At 43.5% G+C, this 21,612-nt stretch overlaps 1 protein-coding gene across 1 annotated transcript in view; it reads right to left on the bottom strand.

Annotated features, from left to right (window-relative positions):
• LOC139274595 (putative methyltransferase-like protein 21E) overlaps window positions 1–10,956 on the bottom strand; it is an 86,615-nt gene extending 75,659 nt beyond the window's left edge. Inside the window, exons 1-2 of the mRNA XM_070891275.1 lie at window positions 10,923–10,956; window positions 9,027–9,184 (exon numbers count right to left, since the gene is read on the bottom strand). Of these exons, the coding sequence (XP_070747376.1) occupies window positions 9,027–9,184; window positions 10,923–10,956 (192 nt within the window). The remainder of the gene's footprint in view (window positions 1–9,026; window positions 9,185–10,922) is intronic.
• Between the last annotated feature and the right edge of the window lie 10,656 nt (window positions 10,957–21,612).

Genomic DNA, 21,612 nt, shown 5'->3' with positions numbered 1-21,612 from the left:
CCAGGATGATATGTTGCCTCCCTGGTGCCAGGTTCAAGGATAACACCAAGCGGCAACAGGGCATTCTGAGGAGAGAGGGTGAACAGCCAGAGGCCGTGGTCCATATCGGTACCAATGACACAGGTAGAAAGAAGGATGAGGTCCTGCAGGCAGAGTTTAGGGAGCTAGGAGAGAGATTAAAAAGCAGGACCTCAAAGGTAGCAATCTCCAGATTACTCCCAATGCCACATGCTGTGAGTACAGAAATATGGGGATAGAGCAGATGAATGTGTGGCTGGAGAATTGGTGCAGGTGGGAGGGCTTTAGATTCCTGAGGCATTGGGACCGTTAATGGGGGAGATGGGACCTGTACAAGCCAGATGAATTGCACATCAACAGAGCTGGGACCAATATCCTTGCTGGTGAAGGCTTGTGGGAGAAGAAAAATCATCTGTAACCTGTTTGCAAGTAACCTCGGGGGATGGGCATTACACACTACAAGCAGTTTGGAATTCAAACAGGAAGTTTAACAGAACTGTGTAAAGTTTGAATTCAAACAGGAAGAGGCATCAAACAGGAACAGGCATGTTGAAGGACATTTGCGTTGGCCAATCAGTGAAATGGTCAAGTTATCTCTGGCCAAACAAAATTGGACATCTGGCTGTTACACGGGATTAGTTTGTTTGAGGTGCTATAAAACCCAAAAGACAAAGGAGATCTTTCTCTTGAGCCAGGCCGTCAACAGGAGTGTGGTCCAGCCAGACACACTGAAAGGCTTTTTAATCTATTGGTCTGATTAGCCATAGGATAATTGTAAACAGTTGGATATGTATATTGTGAGAGGCTTTGTGCATGACCAGTTAACATAGGAGTGATTTAATTGTATGTAACTGGGGGAATATGATAACTGTAAAAGTTGAATATATACATTGTGAGAGGCATTGTGCATGACCAGTTAACGTAGGAGCATATACATTGCAAAGTTTAAGGTTATTTTTAATTGTACGTAACTGGGGCAATTGGGGCATAGATGTTGTGAAGTGTGAATCTAAAATCGATAATCTAGAGGATTTTTAGTTTTGGTTTTTGATTTTAAATCTGTATGCAGTAGTGTTGAGTTCGGAACTTATAGTAATTTTGAATCTTTTTTAAAAAAGTATTGGAAAATCTCAGTGTTTTTATGTCTTGATGTTCGAAACCCATAGGAAAAAGTCCTACAGCATGGCAACCATGAAGGGACATTAAGCTAAGAATGCTTACTAGGGGAGATTAAAAAGAAAGGAATGTCTATGGATGAATTGTTCGTGAAATATATTCACAGTAGAATCAGCTCAATTGATCCATGGGTACAGGACATAAGGGAGGGGGAAGACCCCACCCAGGAAGCGAGAGAGTGGACAGAGGGTCCACTCAATAAACCACTGAGGCACAAGGCAGTGTGGCTGATGGCTTACCGCAGGGAGTCACATAATAATCGGTAAAAATTGAGAGAACTAGAGAAGGCGATTGAGGAGTTAAAAAGGAAAGCTAGTGATAGAGAAGCAATGATTAATCGCCTGCTCAAGAAGCTGGAAGAGTCGTGGAATGGCAGAGCAGCCGATAAACTGTGACAGGAAAGCACAATAGAATACTTGCAGTGCCAGGTTACAGAGTGCTCGAGGGGGTGCGGTGACTATAAGGGGGGAGTATAAAACAAATTTTAGGCAGGCCCAGGAGGCTGAGGAGACAGCCAGAGCAGCTTTTAAGGTGCTGCAAAAACAAAGAGAGCGTGAGACTGATCACACAAGATGTGTGCAGAAGAGTCAGAAACTAGGAAAAGAACTGGGCATAAAAAGAGATATTATTTGCCTAATGAACCCCAGTATGGAATAAGAGGTGGAGGAAAGGGAGGAGTCTGATGATGGGTCCCAGTACAGGAATGTAAGGCCTCCACCTGAGATGCCTGCACACCTGGCGCCGATGAACCCCATGTCGGAACAAAGGTTTGTGCCGCCTGAACAGGACAGCCAAACAAGGGCATTGCAAAGTGATTATGTGGTCGCCTATAACACGATCCAGCTAAAAATATGGTTCAAGAAGTAGCGAAGCTGGGAGTAAGGGACAATCCTGAGCAGAGGTATCAGGAGATTAAGGTGGTGCAGAGAAAGGTTGTGAAACAGAATGGGCAGAAGGACCATGCGGAATCCAAAAAGAACTTCAAAGAGTTTAAATATAAGATAGGGATTCAGAGAAGAACTGCACTTGCTATATCTTTATGATCCGGAAATGTGTTATGCTGATTGTTTAAAAGACAGGGAAAAAAGAAGCAGATATTTGGGGAATGGATGAATTTTTGTTAGTTTGAAAGTCTGTCTTTAAAAGAAAGCTTGTTCTGTTTGTTTTAGCTCCACCCATTTTTTTCCTGGGCTAGAGTGATGTATGGAATGTAGAGAGGCCCCTGTGTGCTGGAAAAGATAAGGTTTGAAGTTAGTTGCTGACTGCTTAAAAAAAAGGAGAAATTAGTTTAAAAAGAGATATTCAGTTGGAATCCAAACCATGAATTGAAGGCAGATAGCGGAGAAAAGTGCTAAAAACTGTAGGGGGCATAGATATAAAGTAATTGGAGGGAGGTTTAGAGAAGATATGAGGGGAAATTTCTTCAGGTGGGGCGGGGAGTTCTGAAACTCACTGCTTGAAAGGTTGGGAGAGTCAGAAAACCTCACCACATTTAAAAAAATACTTGGATGTGCACTTAAAATGCCGTAACCTACAGGCATCAGAAATTGAAAATAGGTTTAAGGAAAAATGGATAAATAGTTATGACTGAATCAAAAGAAGAAAAGGGAAACTCATGTCTCTTTTCTACTGTTCTAGTGTTTTTCTTTGATGTTTCAATGTGAATGTTAACGTTGTAGAAAAGCATGTGCACTGTTCCTTTGTGGGCTGTGGTTCCTCCTTTTTTTCCAAGTTGCATTGGTTAGTTTAAGATTTAGTTCTCGATATGAGGCAATCAACATCAATAATTGGTATTGTTTTTTAAAAAAAATTTTGGACCAATGTGTGACTGGGGAGAAAAGGATGAAATACTATTGTGTATGCAGTTGTTTTACTGAATGTATTTTAAAAGCACAGAGACTTTGCAAAAGTAAAAGTTTTTTTAAACTGGAAAGACTGCAAGTTGTGTGACTGAAGTTGACATTGATTGATGGTGTCTGTTTTAGTCAGCTTGTGAAAAAAAGGAAGTTAACTGTTTTCACAAGTAGCTGTGAACTCTTTTAATTCAGTAGGTGACACCTTTTGAATATTGGAAATTTTCTTAATTTGAAGAGAATATTTGCTCCTGGGGTAGAAGGAATTTTATGATCATGTTACAAATTAACCCCTCGGGCTCTTAAGCAGAGTCACAATGGATTCTCTGTATCATTTGTTTTAAGTAGGTGACCATCGGGAAGAACGGGTGGAATTGGCGATGCTGTTTAAAGGGGTTGGTGGATTGTGCCTGAGGGATATCGGGAGGGTACACCATCATAATCAACTACACCTGGCCCCGAGTAAAACACAGGAATGGGAGATAGGGGACCAAGTTATGGTCCGGAACTACGTGCGGGTGAGTGTTTTCGAGCCCCTCCACAAGGGACTGTTCAGTATATTGTCTCAAGTGCTCAAATAAGACTAGTTGGCTGTCCATCCCAGAATTAAGATTTGCCTCAGGCCATGGGACTCAAGCTGTGTGCTTCTGGAAGGCTGGGGGAATTGATTGTACCATATTGCTGGATTAGGCAAGTTATTGTTGGAGAAATTTCTGGCCAAAGAATCACACTGGGACATATATATGTGTAGCAAGAAATTGGACAAGAGATGCGACCGAATGTCCTAATCATCCCCAGCTGGTAATTCAATTAGTTCGGAAAGGGTGGGAAGAATTGCCGGGAGAGAAAGATGGGTGTTCTATTCCATTTCCAGGTCCTAGCAATGGATTGGTGTTGGTTCCCGGTGAGGTAGTTATGTTAAACAATGTCGTGTTGGATGAAAGAGAATTAATCATCAATATATCCAGCCTCAATTTGCCAACTTGGTGTAGTAGGCCTAGTCGAAATTGGCTACGGGATCTTTTGAAACAGTTGTTTAAGGGTTTTTGGAGGGAAAACAGTGAACAAAGGGAAGAAGCAGAGAAAAGGGGAGAACAGATTGTTCGATCACCGAGGAAGAGGAAGAAGCGTAGCTTGTGGAATAACATTTTAACCATGTGGAATTCGGCTATAGGGTGGATTCAAATGGGAGATATAATGAATTTGGATAGTCAATTGAGCCAATTGAGGACCAAGGTACAATGGGCATTAAGCAACCAGGGGAACATAGGGTCACAACAGCTAGATGCAGAGGTGATACTTATGATCGAGATAGTCCGACAATTGGAAATGCATGCTTGAGCTATAAATGATATCATTAGAGGAGTTCGAAATGCGCCACATGAGGCGGCTTTGAATGATGCTTATGTAATGTTGATTTCTTGAATATTCAAGACACACAGGCCAATCTGGATAGGAGAGCTGGGGGTAGGGTTTTAATGTGGGCATCAGACAAACACTTACGGGCAGACCAACGGTACGTGTCTAACCGCACAACATATCAATTAAGAAATCTCACAGTTGTGCATGCAGCCCCTCACGAATGTAATGGTTCCAGTGATGATGGTCTCATGAGGATAGTTATCCGGATGCTGGTAATGATGGAACCATGGGTACACATGGTGCATAATATTGGTTTTAGCCAAGATGAAATTGTGTTCAAATACACCAACCCACCTAAATATGTGATAAAACGCAATGGATAATTTTATTCAGTTGATTTGGATCAATGTAAAATTCAGGGGCTGACTGCAATGTGTATGTATGACGTGTTTATGAACAACGAGATGATATGTGGTTTTAATGTTACACACATTTCTAAATATGAGTGCCAACTCGCAGCTGTAAGAAAGCAGGCTTCTACCAATGTGATGTATAAAGCCACAGGTATATATTGTCTAACAACAACCAACACACACTATCGGTACAGACAGCGCAATGTTACTACTTGTAATGTAAGGATTGGGACCGTATGTATTACACAACAATCCTCTATTGGAGCAGAAATCTACCCACATTAATGCATCTTCCATGAAGGAAGAGTTAGGGGATTATCTCTTTAAATTCAGATTTGAGCTACCTTAGGTTAATGAAAATTTGTCGGAATTGATGACTCAGATCCAGGATGTGCAGAAAGTGTTCCAGGTGATCAAGGGAAAGAATGAGCAAAACAATGAGATAATCCTATCAATAGTAGGTGACACACCCAGCTGGTGGAGTGGGGATCAATAGAATTGAAGTTGCTCCATGGCTGAGATCATGTTCACAGTTGTTGATGTGGGTATGGGTATCATGTATCATTTTGCTGATGATAGAATAGATATTGCAAGTTCGAGTCTGCAGACAGCAGAAGGATCTTTCTAAGGCAATGGGAGTGTGGTTACTTAATGATAAGGAGCCATATTGTGTGTTTGTAAGGAGCCATAATATGCATTTGTATGCACCCTTCGCCTTTGTGATGTTTCAAGAGTTAACTGGATTATTGACATCTTCTTGCAGTGCTATATCTATATGTTTGGTGTCTGAAGAGCTGGCTGCATTATGTGTGTCTTTTTTGGAGTAGTATGGAAATGTCTACTAATGCAGGTACATGAGAGTAATTTAAGGGAAGACTGAAGGCTTGTGGGAGAAGAAAAATCATCTGTAACTTGTTTGAAAGTAGCCTCGGGAGATGGACATTATACACTACAAGCAGTTTGGAATTCAAACAAGACGGGAGTGTGGTCCAGCCAGACACACTGAGAGGTTTTTTTAATCCATTGGTCTGATCAGCCATAGGATAAATGCAAACAGTTGGATATGTATATTGAGAGAGGCATTGTGCATGACCAGTTAATGTAGGAGCATTTTAATTATATGTAACTGAGGGAATAGGATAACTGTAAACAGTTGGATATATACATTGTGAGAGACATTGTGCGTGACAAGTTAACGTAGGAGCATATACATTGCGAAGTTTAAGGTTATTTTTAATTGTACGTAACTGGGGGAATTGGGGCATAGATGTTGCGAAGTGTGAATCTAAAATCGGTAAGCTAGAGGATTTGTAGTTTTGGTTTTTGATTTTAAATCTTTATGCGGTATTGTTGAAAGTGCGACTTATAGTCATTCTTAATCCTTTTAATAAAGTCCATTGTCTTACACAGAGGGTGGGGGTTAATTTGCTAGTGCTGCTGGGGAGAGTTTAAACTAGCTTGGCAGGGGGAAGGGAACCTGAGAATAAATTCAGATGGGAGAGAAGCAAAGCTGAAATTGGAAAGCAAAAAAGTAGAAAATGAATTACGAGTGTACTATAGATCCCCAAACAGTCAGAGGGAGATGGAAGAGCAAATATGTAGGCAAATTTCTGCAAAGTGCAAAAACTATAGGGCAGTAATAGTAGGGGATTTCAACTATCCTAATATTAACTGAGATAAAATTAGTGTGAATGGTATAGAGGGTGCAGAATTCCTAAAATGCATTCAGGAGAACTTTTTTAGCCAGGATATAACAAGCCCAACAAGGGAGGAGGCGTTTCTGGACTTAGTTTTACAGAATGAAGGTGGGCAGGTGGGAGAGGTATCAGTGGAACAACATTTTAGTGCTAGTGATCATAATTCAGTTAGATTTAGGGTAGGTATGGAAAAGGACATAGACAGACTGGGAATAAAAGTTCCCAATTCAGGAAAAGCCAATTTTGCGAAGCTGAGATGGGATTTAGCCAAATTGGACTGGAAACAGCTCCTAGAAGGTAAATTAGTGTCAGAGCAGTGGGACGCATTCAAGGAGGAGACCCTGAGGGTTCAGAGCCCTTCAAGAAAAAGGTTGGGACTAAGAAATCTAGAGCACCCTGGATGTCAGGGGATCTACAGGGTAGAATAAAGAAAAAAAGGGAGGCTTATGACAGATACCGAGGGCTCAATACTGCAGAAACCCTTGAGGAGTATGGAAAGTGCAGAGGTGTATTTAAAAAGGAATTAGGAAAGCAAATGAGAGAACATGAAAATATTTGAAATCGGGGCATTGTTTAACTGGGAGCCAATGTTGGTTAGAAAGCACAGAGGTGATGGGCGATCTTGACTTTGCGGGGTTAGTGTACGGGCTGCTGAGTTTTCGATGACTTCAAGTTTTTGTAGTGTGGAATGTGGAAGGCCGGCCAGGAGTGAGTTGGAGTAATCAAGTCTAGAGGTAACAAAGACATGAATGAGGGTTTCAGCAGCAGAAAAGCTGAGGCAGGGGTGGAGGCGGGCAATGTTACGGAGGTGGAACAAGGCACTTTTAGTCATGCTGCGGATATGTGGCTGGAAACTAATTTCAGGGTCAAATATGACACCTAGTTGCAAACAGTCTTGTTCAACCTCAGATTGATGCTAGGGAGAGGATGGAGTCAGTGGTTAGGGAACGCAGTTTGTGGAGGGGACCAAAGACAATGGCTTCCCAAAATTTAATTGGAGAAAATTTCTGCTCATCCAGTACTGGATGTCGGACAAGCAATCTGATAATTTAGATACCAAGCAGGTGTCTACAGAAAGGGTGGAGCAGTAGAGCTGGGTGTCGTCTGTGTACATGTGGAAACTGACTCCTGTTTTCGGATGATATCACCAAGTGGCAGCATATAGATGAGAAATAAGAGGGTCCAAGGACAGATCCTTGGTGGACACCAGAGTTAACGATGTGGGAGAGGGAAGAGAAGCCATTGCTGGAGATTTTCTGGCTACGATTAGATAGATGAGAATGGAACCAGGCGAATGCAGTCCCACCTGGCTGGACATTGGTGGAGAGGCGTTGGAGGAGAATGGAGTGGTCAACTGTGTCAAAGGCTGCAGACAGGTCCAGAAACGAGAAGGGATAGTTTACCTTTGTCACAGTCGCAAAGGATATCAATAATTTAGACTTTAATATAGGGGGCATGATTAAGAAGTTTGCAGATGATGCTAAAATTGGCTGTGTGGATGAAGAAGAAAGCTACAGGAAGATATAAATGAACTGTTCAGATGGGCAAAACAGTGGCAAATGGTAATGCATTTGGGGAGGACTAACAAGGCAAAGGAATACACATTAAATGGTAGGACACTAAGAAGTGTAGTGGAACAGAGGGACAGAGTGCATGTCCACAGATCCCTGAAGGTAGCAGGCCAGGTAGATAAGATGGTTAAGAAGGCATACGGGATATTTGCCTTTATTAGCTGAGGCACATAATACAAGAGCAGGGACATTACTTGAACTGTATAAAACATTAGTTAGGCCACAGCTAGAGTACTGCGTGTCGTTCTGGTCACCCCATTACAGGAAAGATGTGATTGCACTTGAGAGGGTACAGAGGAGATTTATGAGGATGTTGCCTGGACTGGAGGATTGTGGGTATGAGGAAAGATTGGATAGGCTGAGTTTGTTTTCTTTGGAACAGAGGAGGCTGAGGGGAGACCTTATTGAGGTGTATAAAATTATGAATGGCCCAGATAGATTGGATAGGAAGGACCTATTTTCCTTGGCAGAACCAGTGAGCATAGATTTAAAGTAATTGGTAGATGGTTTAGAGTAGATTTGAAGGGACATTTCTTCACCCAGAGGGTGGTGGGGGTCTGGAACTCACTGCCTGAAAGGGTAATAGAGGCAGAAACCCGCATCACATTTAAAAATTGCTTGGATCTGTGCTTGAAGTGCCGTTATCTACAGGGCTACGGACCAAGACCTGAAAAGTGGGATTAGGCTGGATAGCTCTTTGTCAGCCGGAGTGGACACGATGCGCCACCACCTTCCGTGCTGTAAATTTCTGATTCTCTGAAATGATTTTGGATGACACTCATGGACATTCTTTTGTTCGCTGTTTTATCAGATGTTTAAATCCATTTAAAATAGTGGACAGAAGAATGCCATACAAACACACTATGCATTTGTTCACCAATATCAGAAAAAGTAATTTCTAAGCCGTATTGTTTTACAACAGACAACAATACTTACCGATGGCCATACATATGCACCATAGCAATCTGTGGCCTCTGTAATCTTGATTTCATACCCTGCAAATTGAAATCCTTCCCAGGATGTGCTTTTGAAAACATTTGGCACCCATCGTCTTTTCATGATTTCTGATGATATCTGTTCATCTTCAGTCATTTCTGAAGAAAATGAAAAATCTTAAATATTGCAAAGAAAGAATATTCATGAGAATTCTATGGGTTGTAATTGCTGCTACTTATTTATCTATCTGCCACACAAAGAGACTTCTGGGAGTGTAAACACTAGTGAAAAAGGTTAGTGTAATAAAAATAATCACTTTTCTAGTATCAAAATTTGATTTTGTTTTAATTTTGCACTTCTATTTATATCATGTATTAAAAGTCTTGCATTTAACTTTCTATTTGTCATACTTGCTTCCTGTTGTCACACTTCTGACTTCACTGTTACCATCACATATTAAACCAATCTTTAATTCATAAAGTAAATGAGCGGTACTCAGAACTGGAGAGGCAGCTAACATGTCAATAAAAATAAGGAAAGCAATTGGAAAATTGATAATGAGTAATTACGACTAACTTATGAAAACAACCAGCACTGAATGACCAGTCAGGAGAACCTAACAATAATAAAGTTCAAAAGCAAAAGAAGAATCACATAAAACACTTCTTGAAATCATTTTCATGTCATTTTTTCCCATGTTGGTTACATTTCACATGTCCAAAATAAGGTTTTAAACAAAATAAAAAAGAAAAATTACATATTTCATAGTCTCTTTTTATACCTTCATTTTCTTTACTTAAAAGCCTTAAGCTCTACTTACATGGGGGCCGATAGAACAATGCATGTATTCCGGTGGGTGGAAGATGGGAAGGTCCTGGGAACCCCCCCCTTCCCCCTCCCCCCCCCACTTCAATGATAGCCAAATATTGGAACGTCCAACTGCATGGGCAGATGAGCATCAGAGGACTGCCTGTAGTGGTGCTTGCACCACTGATCCCATGCAAATTATACATCCTCCGATGGACCCCACAAGCACCAGCAGAGTCAACACTGGTATAAGCTTGGTGTAACTGTCGGGATCATGTCCCATGGATTTTTGTGATCTCCTCCGCAATCTCCAACCAGGCTGTTTCGGTTTCTTGGGGAGGTCTCTTCCACCCATTGGAAGGGAAAAGGATCTCCTTGCATACTCTGACTCTCTCCACAAGTAAATAGGTGCAGCCCTCTGCCTCTGTGCAGTAATTTCCAAACTGTTTGCAGCACTCCAATGCTGTAGTCCACTGACTGCACTATTTACATTAACGTGGCCATGGCCCCTTTAAATATCCTGGCTGAAAGCGTGTCATGGATGACACCAGCTGACCTGCACTATTTAATAGGGCTGGGTATCGGGCAGGGCGGGGCCCTATGGATGTAAAGTCATTTTGTGCAGCAGGATGGGGCCAGCAATGGGGGTCGCGACCTGCCATGGCAACCGCCCACATCGGACCTGCCCAGGTAGGGAAAACTCCGGCCAAAGACAGAGAAAGAGAGAAACAAAAGCAATGACAACAGTTGTGGTAGCTATTGGAGAAAAAGGGCATATCTTTGATCTTGTAATTGTAAATTCAGTTTTTTTCCTATGCTTATCACAGAAAGACTATTTTTGAATTCAATTCTTAAAAAAAAAGAAATTGAATCTGCATAGTTTCAAACAATAAAATTCGTAGTGAAATTAAATACCAAGCATTATGTTTGAGCATTTGAGTGGATTAACTGCTTCATGTATAACTCAGGACATTTCTTGCTGATATTGTTAATCTAGAGCTTGTCATCAGTACAGATAAATACCAGAGCCTTCCACGTATAATTTTTCACTTTAAGATTTACTCTTATTGATATATTAATTTTTCATACCTTTCTCAATGCTGGTCTTTTCTGTATTGTTCATTGTCACAAGTTATAAATCTCTGCATAGATTAAAAATTTTTTTGGGGATTTGAATGTTTACACAACAAAATCATATAATAAAAAAGTACATAATAATACAACATTTTTGGAATGTGTAACCTTGTAACTTTTTCATCTGATATCAGAAATTGCACAAGAATAAATCTGTAGAACGCTATCTTTCCAATAAGACATTAGGCCAGATTATGATGAAAGAATAACAGCATTGAACGGCGCACGTTATTAGTGCGCAAATCAGCCAGCAACTTGTGATGAGGACGAGATACCTGGAGATTGAGGATCAGCACAAGTTGCTGGCCGACTTCTGCCTTTCCACCATTAGCTTTGCGAAAATGGTGTCTTGCGCTTAACCTCCCAGTGAGTTTCATAAAGTTGCTGCATTTACACATTAATTGCCCATTAAACTTACCAAAGAGATTAAGCCTAGTAATCATCTGCCTAATGATAATTGTTAGTGACTGCCAATTAACCTCTCTTGCCCTGAAAGTAAATAATTATAAGTGTGGAGTCTCATTCTTTCAGGTTTTGAATTGTTTTAGGAGATTTTAAAATTGTCAAATTTTAATTTTTCTATTTTTTCTTATTTTTCCTTTCTCTCCTAATCCATTATTTCTCTCTTTATTTCTCTTTCTGCACCCGATTTGACATTGAATTCATGCACACTAATTCACCCTCCTTCCTCTGTTTATTTCTCAATCCTTTAATCTCATTGGTTGTTTTGTCCCATTCTTCACCCAGATGCCCCGTTGCCCTCGCTGCACCGTTATCAGCTCGCACTTCCAGCAACCTACAGGGTAAAAAATATGTTAAAACCTAAACATGCACGAACAAGTCTAACCAACGAGGCATGCCACGAGATGTTCCGCTCCTGCAAAATCTGGCTCAATAACTGAGGCCTCATCTGTCTGTTCAGGTGGGCATAAAAAATCCCATAGCACTTTTTTTAAAGAATAAGGAGTTTGCTTAATTGCTTCAACAACAACTTACACTTATATAGCAAAGGAGGAGAAGCATTGAAGGAGGATTGTGTGGTCAAGCGTGTGAAAGGTTTCAGAGAGTTGGAGAAGGATGAGGATGGATGGAGCACCACGGTCACAGTCACATAGCATGTAATTTATGACTTTGATACGGGCCGTTTCAGTGCTGTGGCAGGGGCAGAAATCTGATTGGAGAGGTTCAAACATGGTGTTGTGGGACTGGTGGGTATGGATTTGGGAGAATCATAGAGGGTGAAATTAGGTGCCTTGGCGCCTCCCATTAGTGCCCCTGGGGCTACCGGGGTGAAAATGGCTTTGCGACCAGGTGCAACACTGACATCGACTCCCGCCATATTCAGCAGGAGCTTTGCGGCGGTGCTATGATGTTGCGCCTCGATCACTTTCGCCTGGAGATTGTGACGACATCACCGTGCGCATCGCCCCGGTAGTGCCCCACACCCGAAATTGACTTCGACCCCCTGCAGCAGCGCTGGGAGAAAACACCAGCAGCTGCAGGAGGTGTGCATTGGGCGGCCGCCTCTTCGGGGGCGATGATTAAAGGCGAGGTGGCCGAGGTAAGTAAAAGAAGCTTACCTTCCTTGTTCCAGTTTTTTTCATAGGATCCTGCCTGTGATCAGCCCAGCCCACCGCTTGAGTGCTGGGCTGATCGCGCGAGATCACAGCTGCTTTAGTGGTCCAGGTAGATACTATTTATATTGCAGACCTTGCAGCGATGGCTCTTCCCTTTAAGGGAGGGAAGGATCCTTTGAAAGCAGCAGCGCTGCACGGTCCCACCTGCTGACGGTTCTGCTCCACGAAGGAAGTGCAGGGCTTGATTTAGCGCTCCACTTCCTTCTTGGAGCGCAAACGGTGAATGTTTTAAACGTTTGAATTCATTAGCGTCTGGCGCTAACTTTTCAAACTTTAAAAAATTAACGCCCCAAGTGGGGCAACAGTGAATTTCTTCCCCATAGAATCATAGAATCACAGAATGGTTGCAGCACGGAAGAAGGTCATTCGGCCCATCAAGCCCGTGCCGGCTCTCAGCTCGTCCCACTTCCCCCCTTTTCTCCGTAGCCCTGCAAATCTTTTTCCTTCAGATACTTATCCAACCCCCTTTTGAAAGAATTAGACACGGTACTTCAGTTGGGGCTGAACCAGTGTTTCAAGCAGATTCATCATAATTTCCACACGTTTGTACTCTTTATTTATGAAGCCCAAGAGCCCGTAAGCCTTTTTAACTATTTTCTCAACCTGCCCTGCTACCCTCAGTGATTTGTGCACACATAGCCCCAGGTCTCTCTCGGGACTAAGCTACTCTGCCATGCCTTTACTTAACAGACTATTAACTAGAAACACTTACCAGCTCCTCACCAATCAGCTCCTTCCCTGGTTGTGACGTCACTTTAGTTGTTTTGCAGTTGTTGCTTTTGCTGTTGTTGTTTTCGCTGAAGGTTCTCTACCTCCTTGCTGCTGCCACTGCTCTGGTCTGTGCTCTCTCTGGGCCTCCCGCTCAATTTATACCCTGCCTCCTCGTTGCTGCCACTGCTCCGGTGGCAGCGGTAACACATTCAATCTCTCCACATAACTGAAGTCACTCATGCCTGGTATCATATTCGTAAACCTCCTCTGTACCATCTCCAAAAATTTAACAGCCTTCCTCAAGTGTATTGTTCAGAATTGAATAAGGAGGTCCTTGCCACCAGGCATACAGTCACTGTTGTGTATGCATGCCTGTTTACTGTGTGATGTCTGTAACACTGTTATGCAACACTGAATGTACCCTTACACTGTACACACCTTGCCTGTACCCCAGAGGGTGCTGCTGCTGGAGACCTAAGGGTTACCTGCACACTGTAGGTAATCCAGTATAAAAAAGAACACACAGCTTGTTGTGCTCACTCAGGAGCTGCAAATAAAGGACTACAGGTCTGCACAGTTTAAGTATCATATCCTGCCTCGTGGAGTCATTACTAAAGGTGCCTATATACACTACAGTCACCAGCTGAGGAGGAAGAGGAGGAGAAGGAGGAGGAAGCAGCAGGGGAGGAGGAGGAAGAGGAGGAGGAGGAAGCAGAAGAGAGGAGACAATTCAGACAGACCCTATCTGCCCGGGCTGTCCGTGATTGACTCATCCGACTGGTAGCAGTGAAGGCAACTCAATTAACCTTTTAAACCATAGTCCCACATCTTATCTTCCCTCTGTTACTGACCAGCACATTGGTCACAATGCTGACACAAAAGCCACTTCAAAAGAAACATTCCAATCCAACTTTATACATTAATCCATACAATATTATGTAAAAAATAGTCAAAAAAATCCCCCTTGTGCATTCCTTGGTGCCTGCCTTCAGTGTGGCTTTGCTTGTCCGCGTGCTCCTACAAAGTGCTACCCCAGTGGCTGCAGCGTGGCTGGTGGAAGGCTGCTGACTTTCAGTGGGGGTCACTGCAGATAGTCTTGCAAGACGACCTTCAGCAGCTCTGGGCCTAGAAAGCCCAGCTGTACACTGCACCACCTCAGCATGGGCAGCAGCAGTCTGACAAGCAACAGCAAGGGCACTGGTGAAGAGGCAGTGGTGGGAGGCAGAATGCTGTCATTCTGAGAGGGAACAGCAGGTTCATGCTCCATGATGCAACTGCCAATCACCTGGGGTGGTGCCACAGCATTCCTAGTAATCTGTTGGAGGACAGATTGCTGGACTGCTATGAGACTCTCGAGGCCCTTTTCCACACTAGTAACTGCAGCCATGATGGCAGCAGTCTGAGCATCTACTGCAGCACTCAGACATTGGGTTGCTTCCACTTATGCTGCAGTGGAAGCTGAGACATCAGCCATCAGACTTTGCATCATGGCTGGGTCCACAAGTGCTCTAATGGAGTTGGCCTCACTTCCATGCTGGAAATCTTTGGCTCCAAGCTCTGTGCAAAGCTCTATGCAAGGTTGGTGCTGGGCTCCTCCATGCTCCTTGACATTGTACTCAAGCTTTTTGGCAGGCCTGCCAGTGCACCAAGTGTTTGATTGTGCATACCCATCAGCCTCCCCATCGAAGTCCTGATCTGATTCCTGTGCAGCAGAACTTGAGTGCGACCTCGCCCACCGGGGAGCTGGCACCTGCATTACATTATCCCCCTGCCCTGGCTGCAGGTCACTCATGTCCAGTGTCTCACCACGTGAAAATCCTGCCTCTAACCTATTCCCTAAACTATGCAGAACGTCAGTATTTGAGCTGGTGGCTGCGAGTGTGAAATCAAGTGACGGTGTGTGGATTGAGGAGTGGTTAACAGACAGAAAACAGAGAATAGGGATAAACGGGCCATTTTCAGGTTGGCAGGCTGTAACTAGTTGGGTGACGCAAGAATCGGTGCTGGGGCCCCAGCTATTTACAATCTATATTAATGACTTAGATGAAGGGATCAAATGTAATGTATCCAAGCTTGCTGATGACACAAAGCTAGGTGGGACAGTAAGCTGTGAGGAGAACACAATGCGTCTGCAAAGGGATATAGACAGGTTAAGTGAGTGGGCAGTAAGGTGGAAGATGGAGTATAATGTGGGGAAATGTGAGGGTATTCACTTTGGTCGTAAGAATAGAAAAACAGAATATTTTTTATATGGTGAGAAGCTATTAAGTGTTGGTGCTCAGAGAGATTTAAGTGTCCGCATACAGGAAACACAGAGGGCTGGATTTTTGGTCTTCTGTTGCTCCTGTTAGCGTCCCGGAGGGTGGCAACGGCGACGGTGAGTACTTCCGGGCAGGTGGCCAGCTTCCAGTGCCCTGCCGAGATATTCGGTGCCAGTTTCGAGGGGCACAGAGCATTACCGCCTGGAAGTGGCGAGCCGGTGTGCATCCTCCTGGTTGCGACACTTGCTGCCGCCTGACCTGTATCACTCCATAGAGTCCCCTGCTGGGAAAGCCTGTGAAAGCAATGTTGTAAGTAATGTTGACCTCAAGTAAGTGTGATTGTTTTTTTTTGTGATTTATGTTGTGGTGGCATGAGTTATGTATTGGGAATGTTCCTGGTGTTTTTTTTTAACCCCCTCCTTGGCCTCTCTTGTGGCTCTCCGAGACCAGCTGTTTAGCTCAGGATTTTCACTCGCTCAACTGGCTTAGCACTCTAAGAGAGGTGTGCAATGCCTCCATTAGCGCTCTGCTCCAAACTCCGGGCCCAGCTGATGAATTTTGTGGTAGCAGATGCAATCCATTTGCTGGTTCCCCTGGCTAGAGAGTCTAGAACTATAGGGCATAGTCTCAGGATAAGGGGTAGGCCATTTAAGACTAAGATGATGAGGAATTTCTTCGTTCAGAGGGTTATGAATCCTTAAAATTCTCTACCCCAGAGGGCTGTGGATGCTGAATCGTTGAGTATATTCAAGGCTGAGATGGATATATTTTTGGCTCTAGAGGAATCAAACGATATGGGGATTGGGTGGTAAAGTGGAGGTGAGGTCGAAGATCAGCCATGATTTAAATGACTGGCAGAGCAATCTCAAGGGGCCATATGGCCTACTCCTGCTCCAAATTCTTATGATCCAGGCTCTACAGCTGTCTGGGGTCCTTTTAAGAGGTTCCGACTGCCTTTAAGATATGCAGGCTAGCTTTAATGGGTGCCAACCTCGCATAAACATGCAGAGCATTCAGCCACTCAGCAGTGCATTCAGCTCCGGGCAGAACGCCACAATCATGCTAATCAGTAAGCAGCCCGAAGTTAGCAAACTTTTAGGGAGTGACGGGTTATGGGGAGCGGACAGAGAAGTGGAGCTGAGCATAGGGTCAGATCAGCCATGATCTTATTAAATGGTGGAGCAGGCTCGAGGGGGACAATGGCCTACCCCTGCTCCTATTTCTTATGTTCTTATGTCTACATTCTTTTGAACATGCGCAGGGTGATTATGTATTGCGATCCCAATGCCTGTTTTCGGGGCAATCAAATTTCTAGGCTGAGAAGTTATGCTAAACTTGTATTGAACCTTGGTTAGACCACACTTGGAATACTGTGTACAGTTCTGGTCACCATATTATAAAAAGGATATAGAGGCACTGGAGAGGATGTAAAGAAAAATGACAAGAATGATACCAGAACTGCAAGGTTATACCCATCAGGAAAGGATGAACAGGCTGGGTCACCTTTCTCTTGAAAAGAGCAGGCTGACGGGTGGCCTAATAAAAGTATTTAAAATTATGAAAGGATTTGATAAAGTAGACACAGAAAGAGTGTTTTCACTTGTGGAGAAGAGCAAAACTAGAGGCCATCAATATAAGATAATCACCAAGAATCAACAATTCCAAAGAAACTTCTTTATCTAGAGAGTGGTGAGAATGTGGAACTCACTACCATGGGGAGTGGTTGAGGCGAATAGTATAGATGCATTTAAGAGAAAGCAAGATAAGCCTATGAGGAAGAAGGGAACAGAGGGTTATGCTGATAGAGTTAGATGAGGAAGGATGGGAGGAGACCCGAGTGGCGTATAAATGCTGGCATGGACTGGTTGGGCCAAATGGCCTGTTTCTGTGCTGTATTTTTATGCAATTCTTTTATAATAGAAGCATTCTAAATTATGAGTGGTTTTGATAGAGCAAGTAAAGAGGAACTGTTTCCTCAGGCAAGTGGGTTGGTAACCAAAGGTCATAGATTTAAAATAATTGGCAAAAGAACTAGAGGGCAAATGAGGAGAAATGATTTCACACAGAGGGTTTTTAAGGTCTGGAGTGCACTACCCGAAAAGGTGAAGGAATCAGATTCCATAGGAACTTTCAAAAGGCAATTGGATATGTATTTAAAGAGAACTAATTTTCAAGGTTATGGTGAACTCTTTCAAAGAGCCGGCACTGGCACGACTGGCTGAATGGTCTCCTTCTATGCTATAAGATTCGATGATTATATGATTCTAAAGTCAAAATTAATAGAATATTATGAAAACGACCTTATTTTCCCATCCTCTTCTGAAAGCAGTGACTCAGATGATGCATGGTTTCACAGCAGTTGGCAATCCTTTCATAGTTCATCCCAGCACCCATTCTTCATATGAATCTAGACAGCAAGGGGCGATTTTAGCCAAATATTTTGGATGCTAAAGAGGTAACGAGGTGGTCAAGTTGGAGTCTTAAGCTTCATCGCCGGTTTAGCCCACATTTAGCGCAAGACGGTAGAAACAGAGAAAATAGGTGCAGGAGTAGGCCATTCGGGCCTTCGAGCCTGCACCACCATTCAATCAGATCATGGCTGATCATTCCCTCAGTACCTCTTTCCCATCTTCTCTCCATAACCCTTGATCCCCTTAACCGTAAGGGCCATATCTAACTCCCTCTTGAACATATCCAATGAACTGGCATCAACAACTCTCTGCGACAGGGAATTCCACAGGTTAACAACTCTCTGAGTGAAGAAGTTTCTCCTCATCTCAGTCCTAAATGGCCTACCCCTTATCCTAAGGCTATGTCCCCTGGTTCTGGACTTCCCCAACATCGGGAACATTCTTCCCACATCTAACCTGTCCAGTCCCGTCAGAATCTTATATGTTTCTACGAGATCACCTCTCATCCTTCTAAACTCCAGTGAATAAAGGCCCAGTTGATCCAGTCTCTCCTCATATGACAGCCCAGCCATCCCTGGAATCAGTCTGGTGAACCTTCGCTGCACTCCCTCAATAGCAAGTGCGTCCTTCCTCAGACTAGGAGACCAAAACTGAACACAATATTCCACGTGAGGCCTCACTAAGGCCTTGTACAACTGCAGTAAGACACCCCTGCTCCTATATTCAAATCCCCTAGCTATGAAGGCCAACATACCATTTGCCTTCTTTACCGCCTGCTGTACCTGCGTGCCCACTTTCAGTGACTGATGAACCATGACACCCAGGTCTCGTTGCACCTCCCCTTTTCCTCATCTGCCGCCATTCAGATATTATTCTGCCTTCGTGTTTTTGCCCCCAAAATGGATAACCTCACATTTATCTACATTATACTGCATCTGCCATGCATTTGCCCACTCACCTAACCTGTCCAAGTCACCCTACAGCCTCTTAGCGTCCTCCTCACAGCTCACACTGCCACCCAGTTTAGTGTCATCCACAAACTTGGAAATATTACACTCTACTCCTTCACCTAAGTCGTCAATGGGGTCCCAGCACAGCCCTGCGGCACTCCACTAGTCACTGCCTCCCATTCCGAAAAGGACCCGTTTATTCCGACTCTCTGCTTCCTGTCTGCCAACCAGTTCTCTATCCATGCCAGTACATTACCACCAATACTATGCGCTTTGATTTTGCACACCAATCTCTTATGCGGGACCTTGTCAAAAGCCTTTTGAAAGTCCAAATACACCACATCCACTGGTCCTACCTTGTCCACTCTGCTAGTTACATCCTCAAAAAATTCCAGAAGATTTGTCAAGCATGATTTCCCCTTCATAAATCCATGCTGACTTGGTCTGATCCTGTCACTGCTTTTCAAATGCGCTGTTATTTCATTCTTAATGATTGATTCCAACATTTTCCCCACTACTGATGTCAGGCTAACCGGTCTATAATTCCCCGTTTTCTCTCTCCCTCCTTTTTTAAAAAGTAGTGTTACATTAGCTACCCTCCAGTCCATAGGAACTGATCCAGAGTCGATAGACTGTTGGAAAATGATCACCAACGCATCCACTATTTCCAGGGCCAAGGATCGGACCAAGTCAGCATGGATTTATGAAGGGGAAATCATACTTGACAAATCTTCTGGGATGCAGACTATTAGGCCCCGGGGATTTATCGGCCTTCAATCCCATCAATTTCCCGAACATAATTTCCCACCTAATAAGGATATCCTTCAGTTCCTCCTTCTCTCTAGACCCTCGGTCCCCTAGTACATTCGGAAGGTTATTTGTATCTTCCTTCGTGAAGACAGAACTGAAGTATTGGTTCAATTGGTCTGCCATTTCTTTGTTCCCCATTATAAATTAACCTGAATCCGACTGCAAGGGACCTATGTTTGTCTTTACTAATTTTTTTCTCTTCACATATTTATAGAAGCTTTTGCAGTCAGTTTTTATGTTCCCTGCAAGCTTCCTCTCGTACTCTATTTCCCCCCTCCTAATTAAAACCTTAGTCCTCCTCTGTGGAATTCTAAATTTCTCCCAGTCCTCAGGTTTGTTGCTGTTTCTAGCCAATTTATATGCCTCTTCCTTGGCTTTAACACAATCCTTAATTTCCCTTGTTAGTCATGGTTGGGCCACCTTCCCAGTTTTATTTTTACTCCAGACAGGGATGTACAATTGCTGAAGTTCATCCATGTGATCTTTAAATGTTTGCCATTGCTTATCCACCGTCAACCCTTTAAGTATCCTTTGCCAGTCTATTCTAGCCAGTTCATGCCACATACCATCGAAGTTACCTTTCCTTAAGTTCAGGACCATAGTTTCCAAATTAACTTTGTCACTCTCCATCTTCATAAGGAATTCTACCATATTATGATCACTTTCCCTCAAGGAGCCTCGGACAACAAGATTGCTAATTAGTCCCTTCTCATTACACATCACCCAGTCTAGGATGGCCAGCTCCGTGGTTGGTTCCTCGACATATTGGTCTCGAAAACCATCCCTAATATACTCCAGGAAATCCTCCTCCACCGTATTGCTACCAGTTAGGTTAGCCCAATCAATATGTAGATTAAAGTAGCCCTTGATTACTGCTGTACCTTTATTGCACACACCCCTTATTTCTTGTTTGATGCTGTCCCCAACCTCACTACTACTATTTGGTGGTCTGTACACAACTCCCACTGGTGTTTTTTGCCCTATTTGAAATTCCGCAGCTCCACCCATACCGATTCCACATCATCCAGGCTAATGTCCTTCCTTACAATTGCATTGATTTCCTCTTTAACCAGCAACGCCACCCCACCTCCTTTTCCTTTCTGTCTATCCTTCCTAAATGCTGAATAACCTTGGATGTTGAGTTCCCAGCCTTGGTCACCCTGGAGCCAATGTCTCCGTGATGCCAATCACATCATATCCGTTTACTGCTATCTGCGCAGTTAATTCATCCACCTTATTCCGAATACTCCTCGCATTGAGGCACAGGGCCTTCAGGCTTGTCGTTTTAACACACTTTGCCCCTTTAGAATTTTGCTGTAATGTGGCCCTTTTTGTTTTTTGCCTTGGGTTTCTCTGCCCTCCAATTTTACTATTCTCCTTTCTATCTGTTGCTTCTGACTCCATTTTATTTCCCTCTGTCTCCCTGCATTGGTTCCCATCCCCCTGCCATATTAGTTTAACTCCTCCCAAACAGCACTAGCAAACACTCCCCCTAGGACATTGGTTCCGGTCCTGCCTCAGTGCAGACCGTCTGGTTTGTACTGGTCCCACCTCCCCCAGAACCTGTTCCAATACCCCAGGAATTTGAATCCCTCCCTTCTGCACCACTCCTGAAGCCACGTATTTATCTGAGCTATCCTGTGAGTCCTATTGTGACTAGCACGTGGCACTGGCAGCAATCTTGAGATTACTACTTTTGAGGTCCTATTTTTTAATTTAGCTTCTAGCTCCCTAAATTCATCTCGTAGGACCTCATTCCATTTTTTACCTATATCGTTGGTACCCTTATGCACTATGACAACTGGCTGTTCACCCTCCCTTTTCAGAATGTCCTGCACCTGCTCCGAGACATCCTTGACCCTTCC

Source organism: Pristiophorus japonicus, chromosome 10 (genome assembly GCF_044704955.1).
Source record: "Pristiophorus japonicus isolate sPriJap1 chromosome 10, sPriJap1.hap1, whole genome shotgun sequence".
In the NCBI taxonomy this organism is placed as follows: domain Eukaryota; kingdom Metazoa; phylum Chordata; class Chondrichthyes; family Pristiophoridae; genus Pristiophorus; species Pristiophorus japonicus.
Note: the sequence above shows the minus strand (reverse complement) of the source record. Positions and strands in the feature narration are given on the sequence as shown.